This window comes from Phalacrocorax carbo, chromosome 9, assembly GCF_963921805.1.
Source record: "Phalacrocorax carbo chromosome 9, bPhaCar2.1, whole genome shotgun sequence".
Classification (NCBI taxonomy): domain Eukaryota; kingdom Metazoa; phylum Chordata; class Aves; order Suliformes; family Phalacrocoracidae; genus Phalacrocorax; species Phalacrocorax carbo.
In genome coordinates, this window is record NC_087521.1 from 36,287,211 (window position 1) to 36,307,976 (window position 20,766).

Consider the following 20,766-nt stretch of genomic DNA (forward strand, 5'->3'; position numbering starts at 1 on the left):
TTTTTGTAAAACTAAGCCTAGAGAGTGAGGAGCTGTGTATTAAAAAAAAATAAATTTAAAAAGATCATTTCCCCCATTGAAGCTCAGTATTGATGCAAGTGATCTGTACTTGTGCTCTCTGAGAGTCCCAAGTCATCTATTTCCAAAAATGTGATGTAAACTTAGCTCTTTTCCTGAATGAACTGGTGTATTTGAGTATTAGTTGGCTAGCGTAACTTCAGTTTTTATAGCGCAAGTACTTGCCACTTTGGCCTTGGGAATCTTCAATGAAAGCATTGCCTCTTGGGTTTCTGTGCGCTTTCTCCAAACAGTGTTTGGAGCCAAGACTAACAAAATCCTCTCCCTCAGCCTCCACAAGGGCATTTTGATGACTAACAGCATGTGGGGGGACTCTCAGCAGATCTTGGTGATGCGTTTTGTTTGTATTTAGGTCAAGATGCACTGCTTTTTTTTTTTTTTAACTGTCAGTTTATTGTAGGTTTGCATTAGTTTCAGATTTGCTGCAGTGCACAGGCTCTGCATTTGCAGAATGACCTCTGTCATGTCAAGGAAGTCCCCAGCTGATACCAGGATACCATGGGAGGTAGCAGATGCAGAGTTGTTAAAACTCTGGAACTTAAACTGTGAGCCACTATTCGTAGTACATTGCTTGTATTTTCTATTTTCTTGGGAATTACATTTACAAAAATAACTTTTAAAATAATATAAAGGAACCTACACAGATTAGAGTAGCAGTCCCCATTTTAAAAGAATCACAAATCTTGCCTGTGGAGAAGAGATACTACCTGCCTGTTCAGTGGTAGGAGGAATATTTACTTTTAAAATGTCATAAATAGTACTGAAGAGTGAAAGTAGATGTGATGTGGAACAGGCCAGCGCAGGACTAGGGTGCAAACTCAGCAGCATTATCACAGAATGAGAGCACTATTACTTTCAGCTTGCAAGCACGTTCCTGTATATGGATCCCCTAAAAATGTTGAGCAGTGCTCTGCAGGGAATTTAAGCCTTCTTAAAAGCAGTGTTTGTCTTAATCTTTTGTGGGCTTATTGGAAGAAATTCCCTGCCCACATGTTGAAGACTGCTGGTGTAAGCTACCTGCACTTAATGCTGACAGATTCAAGACTATTTACAGAACAGCAAGAAAAAATAAACTCCCACCAACCCCAAAATCCACAATTCTGTGAGAGCATATGCACGTGCACTTCTCTGGGCCTGGTTTTCCCGTATTGCAGCGTCCGTTTGCTCCCAGGCAGCTCGGGAAGCTGCTGCACAGTAGCAGGGTAGTGCTGCTTTTACCCTTGTGAGGGGGTCTGCTGCAGGGGTGTCAGGATTAGGGCCAGGCGATGACCCTTTGTGGCTCACAGTAAAGTGATTTGTTTATCAGCCTGCTTATTCACGATCTAAGAAACCCTGTACAAGAGAGGAGAATTGAAAGAAATTACAGGAGCAATATTTTTCCTTTAATACTTCTAATATAGCAGAGTGGGCCCAATAAAACCATGGTGGCTTGCGGGGTGGGCACGTCTTGTGGTAACGCACCTACTGTGGCGGTGAGAAACAGCAGGAGGGAGGTGCGATGGATTTTGGAGGTGCAAGGTCTTGAACTACTGCAGGTATTTGCTTCGTAAGGCCTCTGCAGCTTGTCTTGTTTTCCTTGCTGGCTGCTCTGCAGAGGGTCGTTGTGTGTGGCAGTGGTGTGGCTGGGGCAGGTGTGCAGTCCCCACTGCTGGAGATTTTTTAAGAACAGGTAAGAAACGTTTTGTCGGGGTGGCATTGGTATTTTTGATGTCAAGAGAGTAGACAGCCTAGTTCTACCGTGTTTTCTTTGTCTTTGTGAAACTGTGGAATAGCTGCCTATTCATATTCCACATGCCAAGACTGAGACACAGGTTTTGAGAGAACATACTATGTGCAGCTGAATACTGTTACAGGGGAGATGCATCAAAGAACTAAGTGAAAATTTCACAAGCAATCTTATTTCTGGTATTTTTCAAATTATAGTTAAGCAACTTATAACCTTAGTGTATTTGCTGCACTCTAAGCTTTTTCTGTGAGTATATATGTATTTTATTTCTGATATTTTGCAATTGGATAAAAAACCCGCTCATTATCATTTCCTTATTCTCTGTTTACAGATCCTAATTTTGTACGTACTTTCCTTACCACATACCGTTCCTTTTGCAAGCCCCAGGAACTGCTGAGTTTACTGATTGAAAGGTGAGCAGTGGTCATCCTTTCGGAAGACCTTGAAAGGCTTTGTGTTCATTCCCCTGCTCTTTTTCTGCTCGGGTTCTCTGTGCCGTGTGGCGCACGTTTTAGTGAAGCTCATGAAACAGTAACTTCTAAAATGGGATACAGTGATTCAAGTTTTTAATGCAAGCTTCCTTTTCGCAGTTTGTTAAATGAGCTACCTGAATTATTAGCTAGAGCACTTGGGGTGCCTCGGCTGTGGGGTGGTAATGTTTTGAACTGCTTAACTTAATCATGAGAGTGTATTTGAGTATGCCTAAGCCTCGATGCAAATAAGAACGGAAATGTTCTAAGCAGTTTGTTTGAAAGGTACAGACTCTTCATGTAAACAGCATTTTAATACAGTGTGATAAAGCTGCTCTTAAGCTTTCTTCTAATCTTCGCTTAATCAAGGTAGCAGGTAGTTAAAAACCTTATATCCCAGTCTAGACATCTTGTGATGACCAGAGAACCAGCGAATTACCGGGGCGAGAGCTGGGTGTGTTAGCAGTACATAGCCAGGGGAGGAGGGAATTCCAGGCAAACTGGATATGAGTGCTTCAGTTTCACTGCACCGAATTTTTTTAAAATGCAATTACTCTTCATGTCCTGCATAAAAGGTTTGTGTTTTTATCTTAATTGCCATCAGTTTTTTGGTACTTTTATTCATAGGTTTGAAATCCCGGAGCCTGAGCCTACTGAAGCAGACAGACTGGCTATCGAGAAAGGAGAACAGCCTATCAGTGCAGACCTTAAGCGATTTCGCAAGGAATATGTCCAGCCTGTGCAACTCAGGTTTATTTGCTTTTAAATTTGTTCTGTTAAAGCCATATTTTAGTTCACTGATTATATGGTGATGCTGGAGACAGTAATCTCTTTTGGAGACTGCTGTGCTGTCAAGTAGGGACTTACACTGTCTGCAACCAGGCTAATATCCCAAATCATGTTCTGATTAGTCATACTGACTTCTGTTGTTGTTGCAACTGTACGTCGGTTCTGTGCCGCTCACAGCTGTGATCACCGCCCACAAGAACGCTGTATGGCTGCTATGTAAAGCGGGTGTGGGTGAGAGATGTACAACTGAAAGTGTTTCTGACTGCATTTTGAATGGATTCCTTGTTAACAGGCCCTATGAAGATAGTTTCTCTGTTTCCATTTTTTTTCTATGCTGCTGGTATTTTACTCCCTTTCCCAGCCCCGTTGATGTATTTGCACACAGACAGGGAGACTCTTGTCTGTGGTGCACATTGCAACGGGCTGCAGTGAATCTTCAAGGTCTTGCTGACCAAGCTAACTTGGGGAACAATTAAGTGTTTCTAGCATGAATGAGGCTAATTGTTTCCCTGATGGGGGATCAAGTCAGGAGGAGGCACAGATCACAACCAATATGTGCTAAAACAACTTTTATTCATTAAACCGTTTTTATTAGTAGCATCAAGATGTTACTATTAATGGCAGAAATACTATACGCACCATACACTCAGTTGTTGCCTTACTGCCCACAGTCATTCGTAGTTAACTGTTTGGACAAACAGCAATTTACCCAAAGTGAAAGGTCATACTGACATGCCGGTACCTGCAAGGTTCAGAAAGTTAGGAGTCCCATTTTCATCATATACCTGTGTGCGTGTATATATATAAAAAATACAAATGCGTATGTAATACTGTAGCATTTGTCGATGCATAGCTGCCACCACCTTCTTGGATGTAGTCCGAGTTATACAGCCTCAGTGTAACCTTCATAGTTGTGTGTGTTCATGGCCTTGTACAGATTTGTCAAGCCCTTGGTGTTCTCTGTTTATCAGCTCCTCTGGGCTCAACAAGACCACTAGTCCCTGGAGTTATCAGTTCCTGGGAGAGCTTCACATGCTGCCTCTCAGTGCATACTTGTCCTGGTCTCAGCTTGCTGTTTTCTGGTAACTGTTTCTGCATCCATCCACGTAGGTGCCTATAGAGCCCCTTCACAGAAACTCACACAGAATGGGCTGTTGTATTGCTTTTGATGCTATTTTTTATCGCCTCCTCTACTAGCTAGGCTGGAAGTTGCTTGGGACCTCCTCACGGTGCCCCTTTGCTTGGTACAAATGTAACTTCCTGCAGCACTTTCTGACTGCGTAGCTGAGCAGGGCAAGTGCTTACCAGTGAACTGGAACCTGTAGAAAAGCTTGAGGCAGTAATTAGCCATGTTTCTTGCTATTCATTTCCAAAATTGATTTAGCACTTTTGCCTTCATACGTTATATTTGAGCTGTTTGAAACCTGTGTCGTGTTCCAAAGCTTCCAGGGTCTTTGGTTTTGGTCTCTGGTTTCTTCCCTTGTTTGAGAGATACCTCTTATTGCGACAGCTACTCTTTGCTATCTAATTTATGCTATGGTTGGTGAGCTGAGTCCATTTATGAGTGCCTGCTCTATCAGAGATGTGGTTTAAAGCTGCTATTTAACACACACCTTTCTGTGACTTATAGTTAATCTTTCAATTGAGGAGGTTCTACGTGTTTTAGTAGCTTGAAACTCTCAACTGTGTTACAGTTGAAAATAAGTGTCTGAATTTGAGCTGCTAGGTTGATATGCCCAGCACTTTGTAATTTCCAGTATTGTTAATAGCATTGACCTTTAATTCAGAGAGATCTGAGATTAGGGAAGAAGGTGGAGAATGTGAAGATACTCACCCCCCCCCTTCCCTCCCCTCCCTCCCCAGCACTTACTCCCCATCTTGTAGAAAATGCTGTAGACGTGCTGTGCAGTGCACAGGCGTGGAAATGGTAATGTCTTTGACTAGATGAAATGCATGTGAGGTCATGAGAAAGAGGAGGTGCTAAGCTGGAAATGGAGTCAGCAGAACCAGGCAATCTTTCTTGCTTTTTCAGTGTTCCTACAGTGATATCTCCAAGGCAAAGACTGATTAGATAAGATCCTGCGTTACTGTTATTGGGAGCTTGTGTCAAAACATCACTCCTTTGACAGTTAGAAGCTATCATGAATTTCCAGCCTAAATGATCTGTTTGGGTAGCCATTTTTTCATGGGATAAACCTTATTCTTTAACTTACACACTGGGGAGAACTGTTTACTTCTCCATGTATTCACATAGAGCACACTTCATCTGATCAAGCTAAACCAGCCAGCTTCTCTAGTGCTCTGACTCACAACGGACTGGCAGATTACAGTCAGGTGTCTGCCCTGTCCCACTCAAGATGTTCTCACCCCAGCTTTTGAGCCACAGCAAACAGGAGTCTGATACGCAGTTAGCACTGGTTTACCTTAATAGCCTGAGCTCTGAAGAGTGGGCGAGTTCGGCAGCACTCTGCTTACAGCCGAGACACTTCTGCAAAGGCGACGGTGCAGGAGTAACCACATCTCACTGCAGCCGTCTCCTCTGAGGCTGTCCGCTCTCCTTTAGCCCCATCATCCTGTCCCACCTCTCTGACTGGCACTGGGAAAATCTGTTGTAGTAGCTGATGTAGGAGATTTTTGCTCTCTCTTCAGGTAAGGTGATACGGTGCACCCCGATAAATCAGAGTTTTGTGGTATGAGCTCAATTTGTTTACCTGAAGAAGAGGCAAACCAGGTTTTTTATTCTGATACATCCTAAGAGTAGAAGGCAGAAGAGCAGTTGTAGTTCACTTTTAGAGGCTTGTTTCTGAGTGGTCTGTTAAAGAAAGTGTAGAGAAAAATGGAGAGTTTAGTGTTACCCTTAAAGGAAGTACTGGATCTACTATGGCCATTTGTGTAACTAAAAAGTTGTAAAAGTAGGGCAGTACACTTGCAACAACTTCTAAGCTGAAATTTGTGTATAGGAAAGAAACAATTAAAAATGGGAGACCCTAATTAGCTTTTTAAGGGTTTTTTAGTTTAAAAAAAAAAGAGAAAATTACATGAGAAATACCAGTTTTATTTGATTTTGATACGTTTTCTCCTCTTCTGAAATGACTAGCATTCTTTAATTAAGATTTCCAAAAATGACCAAACTATATATATATATATATATATATATGCTGAGACTGGAAAATTAGGTTTTAAATACCTGGGGACTTCTGTGGTCGTTGGTGCCATGCCTAGTCTTTGTTCTGCCCCTTTGTCTCTATGTATTTTGATAGTAGTCAACTACATGAATCTGTAAGTCAGCTTTTGTAGAATTGATTTATTTAGTGTTTACATGGGGTGAGCCTTGGAAGTCCTTAAAAACAAACATAATATTTTATTTTTTTCTCTCTTTCCTCAGAATATTAAATGTTTTTCGTCACTGGGTAGAGCACCATTTTTATGACTTTGAAAGAGATCTGGAGTTACTAGAGAGATTGGAGACGTTTATTTCCAGTGTAAGAGGTATGGTAGTCGGTGGTCCTGTTGTTCTTCCACGTTTTGGTACAACCTGCTGGTCTAATCCTGACAGGTTGTCGGCATGAGAATATCTTTTACACACATGAGTAATTTGAATGCCTTTAATTGAGCTGTTTATGAGACTCTCCTTTACATGAGCAAGCTTTGGCCTGGAGCCTAAACAACTACCCAAAATTACTTCAATCATTATGATATTTACCTTCCGTGTATTTACTTCTGGACAGAAATGTTCATCCTTGCCCGACTCTGTAATTCAGACTGTCACCTTCCTCCTCCCCGTGTTGTATTCGTAGAGAATTCTCTCCCTCTTGGTTACTGAGACTAGTTTTTTCCATCTTGTTCTTTTCCCATTTATTGAAAGTTCCAGCTGAAAATCATTATCCGTTTAGGAGAGGATACCTGGCCCGTTTGGTATGGCTTCCTCTGGAGCAAGCCTTTACAAGCTAGCAGATTTTTTTGGCAGCCTATGAGTGCAACAGTGTTGACATGTCAATTTTAATCATTATCCTGGCAATTCTAGACTTTACGCTTCGGATTGCCAGACCATATGTTGGGCAATATAATTCTGAGTCAAACTTAGAGGCTGGTAGTTTGTCTCTTACAGAGGTCTCCATGCTAACCAATTCTGAACAGAGAGGAATAATTCAGTTTAGTTACTCTTAAAAGGTATTTGTCTTAAACTGCTGAAGGTACTTCCCATCTTTTCCACATTTTGTGTACTGTAAATGTTGGACTGATGCTGTGAATATGTATTTCTCTAATCTTTTTTCTGCAGTGCACTAGTACGGCATGGTGCAAAGACCTCACTTAAAGCTGCTTGCTTACTTTTTTAGTTCTCCTCTAAGTAGATGAAGCTAGCAGTCAAAGTGGAGATGGCTGCAGCTGAGGGGAAAAAGTAAAATACAATGTATACAGGGTCACTTTTTTCCCCCCCATTCAAAAGCCGTCAGTAAATGTGGTTAAACATAACTGAGCACCCAAGAATTCGTTCACATGTGTCTGTATTTGCCAACTGATACAGGTGCAAGAACCCATAAGAAAAAAATAGGGAACTACAAACCTAATTAATTTGCATACAGAAATGCAGAATTTTGTGTGCATGTACAATTTGGGGCGGGGGGGGATTAGCTTTATTAAATTATCAAAAGTCAGTTAGGATGGTATTAAAAAGAGGTGGGGGTTAATGGTTTCTGTTTGCAGGAAAATCCATGAAGAAGTGGGTGGAATCAATTGCTAAAATCATCAAGAGAAAGAAAGCTCAAGCAAATGGAATTAGTCACAACATCACCTTTGAGAGCCCACCTCCCCCAATCGAGTGGCACATTTGGCGTGTTGGGCACAGCGAAACGCTGGACCTCATGACTCTGCATCCTATAGAAATTGCTCGACAGCTGACGCTTCTTGAGTCTGACCTTTATAGGTAGGCATTGAACTGATACATGTCTTTTTGAGATTATTTGAGCAAGAAAGAGTCCTATAGAGTAGAATCAGTCAAAAGTACGTCCCCTTGACTTTCAGAATTTATGGAAAGAGGTTTTCTTGCCACCTGATCAATAGCAAAATACGCAAGGAAAAAAAATGGTGTTTTAATCTCCATATCAGACTGACAGCATAAATAAGTACCAGGAAGGACACTAAAATATTACTTGTATATAATACTAACTTGTATTGTCTCCTTGTTAAAAGCAAACTCAGTGTTACGTTAATAAGAAACGCTTGTTACGTCATAAAAAGAGAACACAATTGTCTCTGGACCTTCCCTTTAGAGCTGCATAGCAAAGGCCCAGGTGCTATAGGCATGTAACCCCAGCATGGGGACATCAAGGTCCTCCAATCTATTTATGAAGAGTTTTTTTTTTTGTCTGGTGCCATAAGTATTCTGCTGTTTCCCAGCTCTGTTGTTACCTGTGATAAAGAGAGCTAGCCCTGATGTGAGACGTAGGTTTTGCTGGGTAGAAATTCTTTGAGGTCTTGCAAAACTCGAAGGTGAAGCATCCTTTAATGCTTCAGTGACAGCAGGTTTTCTATGGGAATAGGCCACTTCAGGTTGCTCAAAGTACTTCAGCTTCCTACTTTAAAAAAAAAACAAAACAAACCTCTATCTGTCTTTAAGATCCTTTCTTATGCTTTCAGGAAATTAAACTTACTCCTTTGTACTTTTCTTATCTGAAAATACTTATACAAAAATGCCAGTTTAATTAAGATAAAAATGTATTTCCTCCTATAGTCAAATACTCGTCAAAAAGTTATTTTAAGTAACTGTTTTGCTGTAGATTAGTTTGGATTGCGTTTGTGAAATATCAAGTGATTAAGGGAAGAAATAATCTTTTAATGCAAACACAGAACATACAATTATTATTTGTATTGAGCGTTCTTCTGCATCTTGCTTTGTCATTACCAGGGCAGTACAGCCTTCTGAACTCGTTGGTAGTGTGTGGACTAAAGAAGATAAGGAAATTAACTCCCCAAATCTATTGAAAATGATTCGTCATACTACCAATCTTACTCTTTGGTTTGAAAAGTAAGTACAGGTGGTGATAGCGTAGTGGCATTAACTCCTACCGAAATTCAGAGAGAAACATTACTTTGCTCTTTGATTTCTTGAGGTGGCTGTAGGGTGTTACAGTAATTTCAGTTTCTGGTTCAGGGGTGTGTGCCATGCCAGTCGCGTATGCTCCCTCTTCCTGAGACTAGAAGGTATTTTTTTCCAGTACATCCACTTCCTCAGCATGGGTCCTACTTGCATTTCTACAGTACATCAAAAGGTGTTGAAGGCAGTGCAGGACTCGGCACCACTTTTCTGCATCTCTGATGAAAGCGCTGTTGTGGCTGTCCCCTTATCTTAGTCTCACTCCCTTCTTGTATGAGATGATTAAGTACTTCTGAGGACATGGCCGGTGCCGTAGTGAGAAGGGTGTAGCAGCTTTTGTGTTTACCTAACCTAGCCAATTTAAAATGCTACTGTAGATACAGCAGCATAAGAGTCACCCTGCTTATCCTGCATCTCGCTTGGGGTGTGCTTCATTATTTTACAGGATATGCCAAAACCTTTCTTGGCTTTCCAACTCGAACATATGTAAGATGTGATTATTTGAATTTGTACTTGAGATTCTTGAGAGCGAGCCAAAATGTGCATACTGGATGTACTGTACCGTTTCTGCTTGGAAATTTTTTATTTAGTAGCTAGCAAAATGTCAGGTTTTATTTATCAGTGTTTCTCAAATTATGTCTTTTGATTAGGTGCATCGTGGAAACCGAGAACTTTGAAGAGCGAGTGGCTGTGCTAAGTAGGATTATAGAAATCCTGCAGGTTTTTCAAGATCTGAATAATTTCAATGGCGTTTTGGAGATCGTCAGTGCCGTCAACTCTGTGTCAGTGTACAGACTAGATCACACATTTGAGGTAAGTTTTGGGCATTGCTCTTGGGGAAAAAAAATAATAAGAATCCAGAAATATATCTCTCACGCTTCTGACGTGAAATCCACACTATCTATATCGCACTTGGAAGAAAACAAGTGTGAAATGTTCAAAGCTATTTATGAGAAAACACGGGAGACGGGCTGGGTGTCTCAGAGGGTTTGTAATGTGAAGGGGAGCTTTTCAGCAGATGTTTTCTCATGTGTATTTAGCCCAAAAAGGGGAAACACCATGGCCATTCGATTGTTGTGCATTAACCTGTCTGAAATGAACCTGTTGCTTCAGTTCAGCATTTTAAAGGGTATGAAAGAGGAGGATCCCGGGGCTGAGAACGCCGGACTGGAAGGCTTGAACGGCCGCATTTCCTACCTACACCAAATATGTGGGGGTAGAAGGGCATGGGAGGGGGTAGCTAAAACTTGGATTTTAGTTGATTGCAAGAACTTCTCCTGGATGAGAGAGTCAGAAAATTCAGACTGTCACAGGCAAAAACAAATAGCTGCTGAAACGGTTTAGATGGACAGTAGGAAGAGAGGCTACTACACCGTTTTTCACTTGCGAAGGAAAAGAAATGCCTAGGATTTGGCAGCAAAGCCTCCCTTGACTCAAATAGGAAAAAATAGCGTGTGTAAAATGTTCTGAGTTTTGTATGTCTTTGAAAGGCAGTATGAAGCCTTTGTTACATGCAAAATTAATAGTCTGTTTACAAGTAGCCTCATGATTCACATGACTAAATTGTTGGACTGATAGTGCAGTAGTCCAGAGCAAGCCATTTACAAAAGAGGTTCTTTCAAATCTGAATTTCAGTTCCTAAGTTTTGCTAAGAGAGCTAGGGAACTGCCTTGTTTCTGCTAACCGTACTATTGCGAAGTTTTGCATCCCTATTTTTTTTTCTTTGACAACTTAGGCACTACAGGAAAGAAAAAAAAGAGTTTTGGATGAAGCAGTAGAATTAAGTCAAGATCATTTTAAAAAGTATCTAGCTAAGCTCAAGTCAATCAATCCACCCTGTGTGCCTTTCTTTGGTAAGTAACACCAGGGCAGGCTAATATTGTGTCGTGTCAGTCTTGAGTTTGATGCAGATGTGTTGTTATCGCTTTAAGTGTTCAAGGTTGTGTTTGGCTCTAAAAAAATTTGACTCCTGACCTAGGTTTGTAATGTTTTTAGACTTCATAGAATGGTTTGGGTTGGAAGGGACCTTAAAAATCATCTAGTTCCAACCTCCCTGCCATGGGCAGGGATACCTTCCACTGGATCAGATAAAAGACTTAATGTCTTCTATATAAAATTTATTATTCTAGTTTAGCATACGGATTACTGGTATTATATGGGTAAGAATATTACCTTACTTTGTTTAACACTGCCTCCACATTGGCAATCGGTTTATGGCGATGACCTGAAGGTGTTTTTTTTCTAAACTCAGGATCTCATGTGAAGGAAATTAAATCTTTTATTTCAGTAATATATTGTGCCTATGTAAAATGCAGACTTGATTCATTCTTGCCAGTGAATAAACTGTTGGAGTGTTAAAGGGAATGGTCTGCCTATGCTAAGACTTCTTTATCATTCATTAGAAAGAATGAAGCCAGCTCTTGGAATGAAAATGAAATTCAATACTTCTCTTTTTATCAGGAATATACCTAACAAATATTTTGAAGACAGAAGAAGGGAATCCTGACTTCCTTAAAAGACAAGGGAAAGAATTAATTAACTTCAGTAAGAGGAGAAAAGTGGCTGAAATTACAGGAGAAATTCAGCAGTATCAAAATCAGCCTTACTGTTTACGGATAGAGCCGGAAATTCGGGTAATCCAGCATTAAATATCTGGTTTGGGGATAGGAAAGGGAAAAGAACGTACACAATAAAAAATTGCCAAATAATCTTCTAGTACTAGACCTAATCTTGTGTGATCAGTGACCATCAGAAGAGGGGGGAACAGCGGCTGGTAGACAACAAAGTACCACAGCAAAGGACAGCTAGAAGTGGGGATTTGTGTACTTGGATGCCGTGTTCTGGGTCTTGTTCATCCCCTTCTTGTTCTGCAGCCTGGTATCAGAGAGGGTTTTTGGCAACAAAACAGAATAAATAAGACGTACTAACTAAAGAGTAGAACCTTTTGGAGAAAAATCAGTTGCCTTTAACCTAAAACGCTCTGTACGTGCCTGGTGCGTTTAGTCCTTCAGACATTCTGTAATGGCACCTGTGACCAAAGCCCCTGGACCCCGCTAACACTCAGAGGCGTGTAGTTCAGCACAGATACCAACAGTTATTCAGCACAGCAGAAGCTAAGCAGATGTGGAGATGCAGCGCTGTCAGCCAGCATTATCGTTAGAACCGAAAGGATGCTTGAGTGGTTACTTAGCGAAGACAGAGACTAGTGAATCCCAGATAACTTAAAGGAATTTAAAGGCAGGTGCTGAAACAACGAGCCAGGTAAAGGTAGGTAGGTAGGTGGTTTTATATAGAGGGAATAATGATTTAAAAGAATAGCTTGAAGTAGCCAGCCATACTCCCTAAGTGCACAGCTAATTGTAACCTTCCCAAAAAAACAGCAGCGTGGACACCTCTCAATCTCAGCTAGGGAACCGCAGCAGGCAGGAAGCAACAACAAAGCTGGCTACCTGAAGAATTAAATGGGCAATAATACTGCTGTTTAAAATGTTGTTTGCAGTGTGTATTTAATTGCTGCGGACATGTCTGGGAAAGGCTTAGGAGATTGACTGTATTCCTAAGCCAAGAAGTGCATTAAGTTCAAGGGGTGGCAGTATTTTTGCTGAAAAAAGGAACAAATGGAGAATGCTGTGGCTCACCACCAGACTCCAGCTGCAGCAGGAGCAGCTTTCACAGGGCTGTCGGGCGTTTGGGGAGCTTGGTGCCAGTCCTGTCCTAGCCATGCCTTCCCTCCAGTCCTTGTGCCCTAGCGCCATGCTCTGTCCCTGCCTCTGACCTTCCTACTTTTGTCCTCTGTCCCTTCCTGGTCTTTGCTAATTGATCACATCCAAAGTACCTGTACGAAATGGCATTAGCGTAACCTTTGCTTTCACTACTGCATTGTCTGCAGTCTGCTCCTTCCCTGGTCTGTGATGTTAGCTTCTTAAGGCAAGCGGATGCTCTTGCGTGGCCTTCAACGTTGCTGTGCTGCGCGTGATTCAGTGGTCAAAAATATTAGCAAACAATTTACAGAGACTTCATTTACCCTATCTAGTTATTTGAATCAAGGTCGTCCTCTCATGTCAGGAAAATTACTGTGAACTTGATTGTTTCTTACATTTGATGGTTCTGTATTTATTTCAGGGAACATTTTACTCCATTTTTTTCTGGAAATAAGCTTCAGAATAGTGAAAAGCTAGATTTTAAATCAGTGAATTACAAGCATTTCAATAAAAGTCCATGTATGTGCTTATTTTTTTAAATATTATTGATGCTTGTTTCATTCAGAAATTCTTTGAAAATCTCAATCCTATGGGGAAGATACCAGAAAAAGAGTTTACAGATTATCTTTTCAACAAGTCATTAGAAATCGAACCTCGAAACTGCAAGCAACCACCTAGATTTGTAAGTCTTGTCCTGCAAATGAAATAGCTAAAAATCCACTAGCCACTATGAAAAAGAATGTGTAGCTAACTCAATAAGCCATATATATTTCCTTTAGAGTTCTGTATCATGAGATGATGTTAAAATACTTCTATTTCAGGCATTTGTCGCTACTAAAACGTACTACTTTTGGCATATTTTAGGATGAACTTTTTTTCCCAAAACCTAAAATATTACAGCTTAAATGTGGGGTTCTTAGCATATAGTCATTCAATTGAATATGTAATAGCATTTAACATTTTTGATTTCACAGTATCAAAATCTTATAAAATATTCATATTAATTGAAATAAGGCTTTTGTACATAATTGTGTTGTTTTGTTTAAGTAGAAGTTTATTTCTGTTTGTCTGAATGTTTTGCATTGTGCAAAAATAGAAGCATACCACAACTGATAAGGTGCAACCTTCTTGCTGATCAAAATATGGTTCCGTTTAAAGGAGTAGCAATCTTGTTTTTTAAGAAAATAGCTACCGGAGTCCAGAGCTCTTTTTTAAGCAGAAAGGTTGCTCTCTAGAACGCTTGGTTTTTTAATATGTTGTAATTGTACTTCTGAGTAGCTGGAGACATCTCTAATTTTGGGGAGAGCTATAAATCATTTTAGCAATCTCCTGTTAGAGGAAAGAGTAAAATGATATGATGAATATGGCAAGAAAACGACAAATTACTGTTGCAAAAACACTGCTTGCAGTAATTTCTTGAAAATATTTTCTAAAAATAGATATCCATGCTGCCAGACTCAGTCATCTGGACATGAATTCTTTACAGTTCATGTTTTCCAAACTAGACATTCTTATTGGAAATTCAGGAAAGTCCAGTTCTGGGTACTGTAATGTGGTGGAGTCGTGCATACCACCGTAGGATGGGAACGTAATTCGTCTTCAGAGAATCGGCTTTGATCTCTGCTGTGTTACACCTGAGTCTAATGAGGCTTGTTTCAGTCACACCAGTGATGTGTGTACAAGAATTTCGTACTGACTAAATCAGAGGATGTAGACAACGTGCATCTGAGCGCGTCCTTGATCTTGGCTGTGTGTAGGGGCCTGGTGACCTTCTGTGGTATAAGCACAAAGCGTGTCTTACGGTGCTGCAAGGAGGCTCTTCTGCAGGCCTGGGGGGGGGCACTTGAAATAACTCTCTCTGCCAAGGTTGTGACTTGCTCTTCCCCATGTTTTGTCCTGATTGGCATGCATCTGAGACGTGGCTCTTCATTCTTCATAGCTGTTGGGAGTGGGGTGGGGGATGGAATAATAACCTGGGGAAAAAGATTTGTTAAGCTGCATCCATAAATTTTCACTAAACTGCTGTACAGATAACAGCAGACTGTACCTCAAGTCAATTGTAGAAAGGCTGTAACGCTGTTTAAGGTGTATGTGATAAGTATCTTATTTTAAAATATCTTAGAGGCTTGGCAATTTTGTTGTCTGAAATGTTAGCAGTACTAACCAGCTTCACTTTCTGCAGCCTAGAAAAACAACATACCCCCTGAAATCTCCCGGGATAAGGCCCAATACTGGCAGACACGGCTCGACCTCTGGCACCTTGAGAAGTCATCCATTGCCGCTTGAAAAGGAACCAAGTAAGATAAGTTTCAGTAGAATCACTGAGGCAGAGCATGAATCAACAGTATCAGCACCAACTTCTCCAAACACACCGTCTACGCCACCGGTGTCTGCTTCTTCAGAGTTCAGTGTATTCTTAGATATCGATCTCAACAGTTCCTATGGTAAGCGTGCAGTATGTTTTAGTAGTTGTTGTAATTGTCCCTCAGGTTTCCAAAAATATATTGGTGTGTATGCCAGCCTTTTTTAAAAAAGAAATAAAAGTTGCAAAATTTAGTTGTGGACTATGAAGTTCCTGTGTCAGTGTTACATGTACTACGGTTTGGAAATCCCTGCTGTAAGTAGTTAACTAACATGTGACATTTTCAGTCTTTTTGCCTAATGGAGCTGAGGCAATCTCTTATGGGAGATGTCCCAGTGAGGCAGGGGCTACGCCTCCTTTACCACGTATGGCACATCTGTAGAGCGAAAAAGGTGCTGAGGACCTGGCATCCACACCAGTGTGTGTTCCAGGAGTGGTCCTGCGGACTGAACGCACTCACTAGAGTGAATTTCTGATTCTGGTTTGATTTTGAAGAGAATCAAGTCTGTGTGTTTTGAGACGTGAACTGAAGTGCCAGAAGTGGGGATGGTCAGGGCACTCACCCCAGAACACAGTCTTGAGTAAAAAAAAAACCCTACATTCTGAGTTCAGATACACTAATACACGCCCCAGCTTTGCTTGTAGTTGTGAGCAGCTCCTTAGTCTTGAAAGCAGTGTGTGACAGGTCTGGTGGGCCTGCAGGCCTGGCAGGCGGGTTAAGCCTGACAGGGGGCATAAACGACAATCAATTTTTATATGGCAAATGCTGAGGGGGTTTGGGCCGCAGGGGACGTGAACAACAACACGGTGGTGTCAGAACAGAGTAGAATAACGAAGTTATTCTACTTAAAATCTCTAGTTTAGGAAGATTTTACATAAGGAAGTTTAATTCGTGTTAGCAGTAGATCAACTTGGAGATGATTGTGATCTTTGAGGTCATTCGCAAGCATACATTATGTGCTGTAGTGCAGTTGTCCTGCCTGGCAAGTCTCTAATCGCTATTTCATTTCACAGGTAACAACAGCATCTTTGCTCCTGTCAGTTTGCCACAGTCGAGTGAGTACTGTAACTCTGTTAAATGTTTCACATAACTCTGCTTTTTCTGGTTTCAGGAGAGGCAAATAGGAATTAAAATCTGAACTCTGGCATGAAAATGTGGGTTGCGTTCATCAGAGTTCTGAGGGGATTTTTTAAATAGGTTTCAGATCAAGTGTCCAGTAAAGCTGTCTGTAAAGTCTAAAAACTGTCTGGTTTGGGTTTGTTTTAGGTTTTTTTTGCCCAGGCTCTAGCATGATTTTGCTTCTATTTTGAATGTTCTTGATTATTTTGTTTGACTAATGCTACAAATGAAGCAACCAGATAATTTTGTATTACCACATAGTGAAAATAATTGTTCTGTTGCTGGGAAAGAAGAGGTACTTTTCGTACCACAGCTGTGAGGGATATCCTGTATTCATCTGTGGTTTCAGCTTCTCTTTTTACTCCCTTATTACACAGGCACATATACTTTTTCGTAACATGATTAAAATGTCAAACTGGAGAGCACAGGTGCCTAACATACTGATACAGAGCTCTGTGCGCTCCTAAGAGAAAAAGCAAAAGTCACAAATACAGGTCAGGGCGTTATTTTGATTCTTAACTTTAAGGATTCCCCCACCCCACCCCCTGTAAAAAGGAAGGACTAGAAATGTTCAAAAATGCTGTGAGAGTTAGTCATCTGTTCTGCTCGGTGTATCGTTCTCCCGCTTTAAGTATTGCGGGCCTGTTAACGAAGCCGCTAAACTTCCAAATTTGAAGAGTGTACCCGTACGGCCGAAAGAACAAACTTCTACTCCAAAGTGTAATTGAGGCGTGCGGGCAAACTGCAGGCACTGTGGTAAATTCTGCAAGACAGGATTGCAGAGAAGGTTATTTAAGTGCTCGCTAGGAGTTCACTGTATTTATTTTTCTGTCCTTTAGAATTGCCTGTTAGCTGTTGACGATGCATATCTTTGATACTGGAAATAGGAGACCACTCCTGAGGAGTGAGTCTGGTTGAAGAAACGAATGAGAATTTTGTACAACTGAAGTTCATGGTTCACGTTGCCGTTGAGCACAAAGATCTACTTATTTGAGTTCCTTCTAGTTTGGCTCAACATTCTAGCAAAGGTTCCTCAGATATTGCACGAGCAGTAAAATATCTGCTTTTCTCTCTCCAGAGACTTTCTTCAGCTCGTGGGGTAGCTTTCCTAAACTAAGCGATGAGCCTCAAAACCCTCCTCCACTTCCTCCACGAAAAAAGATGGATCAGGATGCTTCTAATACTAAGGTATTTCTGTTCTATATTGAATAACTTTACTATTAAATCAGGGAACATCTAGAATCGTAAAATCATTTAGCTTGGAAAAGGCCTTTAAGATCATTGAGTCCAGCCATCTAGCCAAGCAGGACTTTGTTAGTCTAAAAGACTTCCAAATGCAGTGATCCACTTGCCCTTTTGAAGTTTCAGGCTCCTCTGCTAGCCACTTCAGGAACGTAGTGGTCGTGTTCAGATCAAAGGTACAGCTATGCCAGTATCCTGTCTCTGACAGCACCAGTAGCAGACGGCGAAAGAATTCTGCATCAGTCAGAAGATACGCACTTTATCTGAACACCTACATGTCTTACAATGTCTTTGTCTCTGTAATGTTGTAGGGAAGTTTAAAGTTGGATGACGATCCTCCAGCAATTCCTCCTCGGCAGCCGCCGCCTCCAAAGATACAGCCTCGTGCTCCTGCTTACACTAACCCCTTTGACCAGCCACTGCACAGTCCTCCTCCTCCACCCCCCCGGGATCCCCTTCCTGATACTCCACCACCAGTACCGCTCCGGCCGCCGGAACACTTTATCAACTGCCCTCTGAACCTCCAGCCGCCACCGGTGGGACGCTTGCACCGGGATCCTGACTGGTTGAGGGAGGCGAGCACGGGCCCCAGCTCTCCCGGCACTCCCCCCAGCACGCCCTCTCCCAGGGTACTGCGCCGCTGCTGTGTGATCAGCGCGAGTCACAACAACCTGGTCCACCCGCCTGCGCCCCCGGTCCCACCCCGGCACAATTCGAGCCCTCAGTTACCAAAACTGCCACCAAAGACTTACAAAAGGGAGCTCTCCCACCCTCCTTTGCACAGACTGTCTTTGCTAGAAAATGCAGAAACTCCTCAATGACCTTAGCCATAGTAGTCATTGACACTGGAATAGTATTTGTAAAGTTCCTTTTTTTTTTTTTATTTATTCAAAAAAGGCAGTGTATTCTAGTACTTTCACAAATTATGCTCTTAAAGTGCTGCTGATCAAAAAAAAAAAAGTTTAAATTGGAAAAATAAGACTACACACGCTCTAGCCTGCGTCTGTTCAACAGCATTACCCTCAGGTGATCAGCAGCATTGCCTTGTTTCACATCCTCAGTGCCGACAGTTATGCCAGTATACAAAATATATCTTTTGCACTGTAAACTACACTAAATGAATTTAAACTGACATCATTTAATTGCACTGAGCCAAAAAAAAAAGGTGCGTCTGTGGAATTTTTTTCAAATTGGAACACTAGTGGCCTTTTTGTTTTTAATTAAAAAAAAAAAGAAAAAATAACCAAAACCCAAACCAACAATGGGATGCTGACCCTACACGAGGACATACAGTGTTACCAATCATAAACCTCTGCCTGCTTGCCTCCTAACTTTGTGTAAGCTTGGAGGTTGGTGAGTGACAGCTACTCTTCTCGATTATTTTAATGCCATGTCTTAATTGCCATTGATTTGCTGCTGAAGACAAAAAAGAACAATCGGTTGAAATCTAAATACCAAAATGCTGATACATTGATTTATTTTGAGAAAGGCTGGACAAGGACTACCTGTCTCGGATATTGGAAAGGATCCCTCGTACATAGCATGCATCTTGTTCAGATGTGCCTTTTTGTTTTGGTAGGCGAAGATGTCTTAAGCTAAAGAGTTGTCTACTGTTCTGGAGAACAAAGCTATATGCCGTGTATGTACAATTGTTTATATTGTATATTTACAGATAATGCTAATAACCTGTATAAATTTAAGTGACTTGAGGCCTATAATACAGTCTGCTACTCTCGCAATCCTCTACGGTCAGAAGTGTTTCCTCTGGCTTAGGAACAGTCTTGCCTTCCAAACCTAATAACTTTCTTTACATCTCACTGAACTTAATCATGAATCCATTTTGGAAATTGGTAGCATTTAAACCAGCAAACACTTAAAGCTTTATTAAAGTTTTTAAACTGATAAGTGAATGGAACTTTTATTTGCCAGTTGAACTACGTGTTTGAACTGGTGTGAGAGTGAGTCTGTTTTACTGGTAGTACTGTGTAGCAGCATTTATAAAGTGGCCAGAAGCCACATTTTATTTACTGGTCTGTGGCCTTTTACTGTGCTTTGTATCAGAGTTCTTAACAAGATTAATAAATCACCCCAGTCTTAATTTTTAAGAGCTTGAGCGGTGCGTGTTCCTTGTTAAGGACAAGGTTGGGAATCAGATTTAGTAAGTCTTTGGCGATACAAAATGCCTTGATTTTCCGTGCTGCTAGTCTCAGCTTCGGTTGTCCTTCAGTCTGCGGTTGAGCCTGACACACAACAGCTCCTGGGGAGCTTAACCTTTCCCTCCACCTACTAACCCCTCAGCTGCTCCGGCCCCTCTAGGTAGAGATGCGGTTTCCATCTTTTCTGGCTCCTGGTGGGACTTGAGGCGGCTCAAGCTTTTCATCAGACTGCCTATATGGCTCCCACTGTCTCGGGCATTCCCTCTGGGAAAGGAGATACGCCCAGGGAGAGCTGCTGATTTTCTTCCTCTGGGAAGATATATCTTGCCATCTGTCTCTTGGATGTTCTTCTCCTGGCTGTCACCTTGATGCTCCTTTCCTGAGGAAGAAGAGAGGGGTAGCTTCTGTCTCACAGGCAACACCCCAAAGGCCATTCATGCAAGCAGCAGAACACACGTTATAAAGGAGAGCTGCTTCATTTTGCAGAAATAACATTCAAGAAGTCCCAAGTTTGAGATGTGTGAACTGGGAGTGCAGGAAACAGACGATGCCTTGATCATGGTTTTTCCCTCTGCAGTAAAAACACAGCTCGTAAGTCTTTTCTGTAAGTTTGGGAAGAACTCTCCTATTGGTATCTGGTGGTGAGATTCTGCTCAGGGAGTGCTCCACTGACGCGCTCTACGTAGAACAGGCAGGCTGTCTGGTTTCACTGTTCCGGTGACCTGCAGAATATGCTGAACAAGTGAAATTTTTTACTTAGTTCCTTGTATTAACTCTTTTGAACTCCTCACCAGCAGCTATTGCTAAAAGATGACTAATATTTTTTCAGACTTTTACATTTTGTGTGTTGTTGAAGGGGAAAAAAAATCCTCTCCCAACTTTCAGAATATATGTGTCAGCTTTATACCTTCCTGTACAAGTGCTTAGACCAGAAGTATTTTCAGTATCCCTTATTAAAATATAGCTTTATATTTTGGTCCTGACTCAGCAAAGCCCTCACCAGATCATTTCAAGCTGAGCATCTGCTG

The 20,766-nt window shown here is 41.4% G+C and overlaps 1 protein-coding gene across 1 annotated transcript in view; it reads left to right on the plus strand.

Annotated features, from left to right (window-relative positions):
- The window catches only part of SOS2 (SOS Ras/Rho guanine nucleotide exchange factor 2), a 56,163-nt gene extending 36,476 nt beyond the window's left edge, over positions 1–19,687 (plus strand). Inside the window, exons 11-23 of the mRNA XM_064461179.1 lie at positions 2,136–2,217; positions 2,902–3,024; positions 6,449–6,552; positions 7,768–7,987; positions 8,969–9,088; positions 9,808–9,970; positions 10,893–11,010; positions 11,618–11,790; positions 13,424–13,540; positions 15,041–15,302; positions 16,235–16,276; positions 17,419–17,528; positions 17,894–19,687. Coding sequence (XP_064317249.1) covers positions 2,136–2,217; positions 2,902–3,024; positions 6,449–6,552; positions 7,768–7,987; positions 8,969–9,088; positions 9,808–9,970; positions 10,893–11,010; positions 11,618–11,790; positions 13,424–13,540; positions 15,041–15,302; positions 16,235–16,276; positions 17,419–17,528; positions 17,894–18,403 — 2,144 coding nt within the window. The 3' untranslated portion in view covers positions 18,404–19,687. The remainder of the gene's footprint in view (positions 1–2,135; positions 2,218–2,901; positions 3,025–6,448; positions 6,553–7,767; positions 7,988–8,968; positions 9,089–9,807; positions 9,971–10,892; positions 11,011–11,617; positions 11,791–13,423; positions 13,541–15,040; positions 15,303–16,234; positions 16,277–17,418; positions 17,529–17,893) is intronic.
- The last annotated feature ends 1,079 nt before the right edge of the window (positions 19,688–20,766 follow it).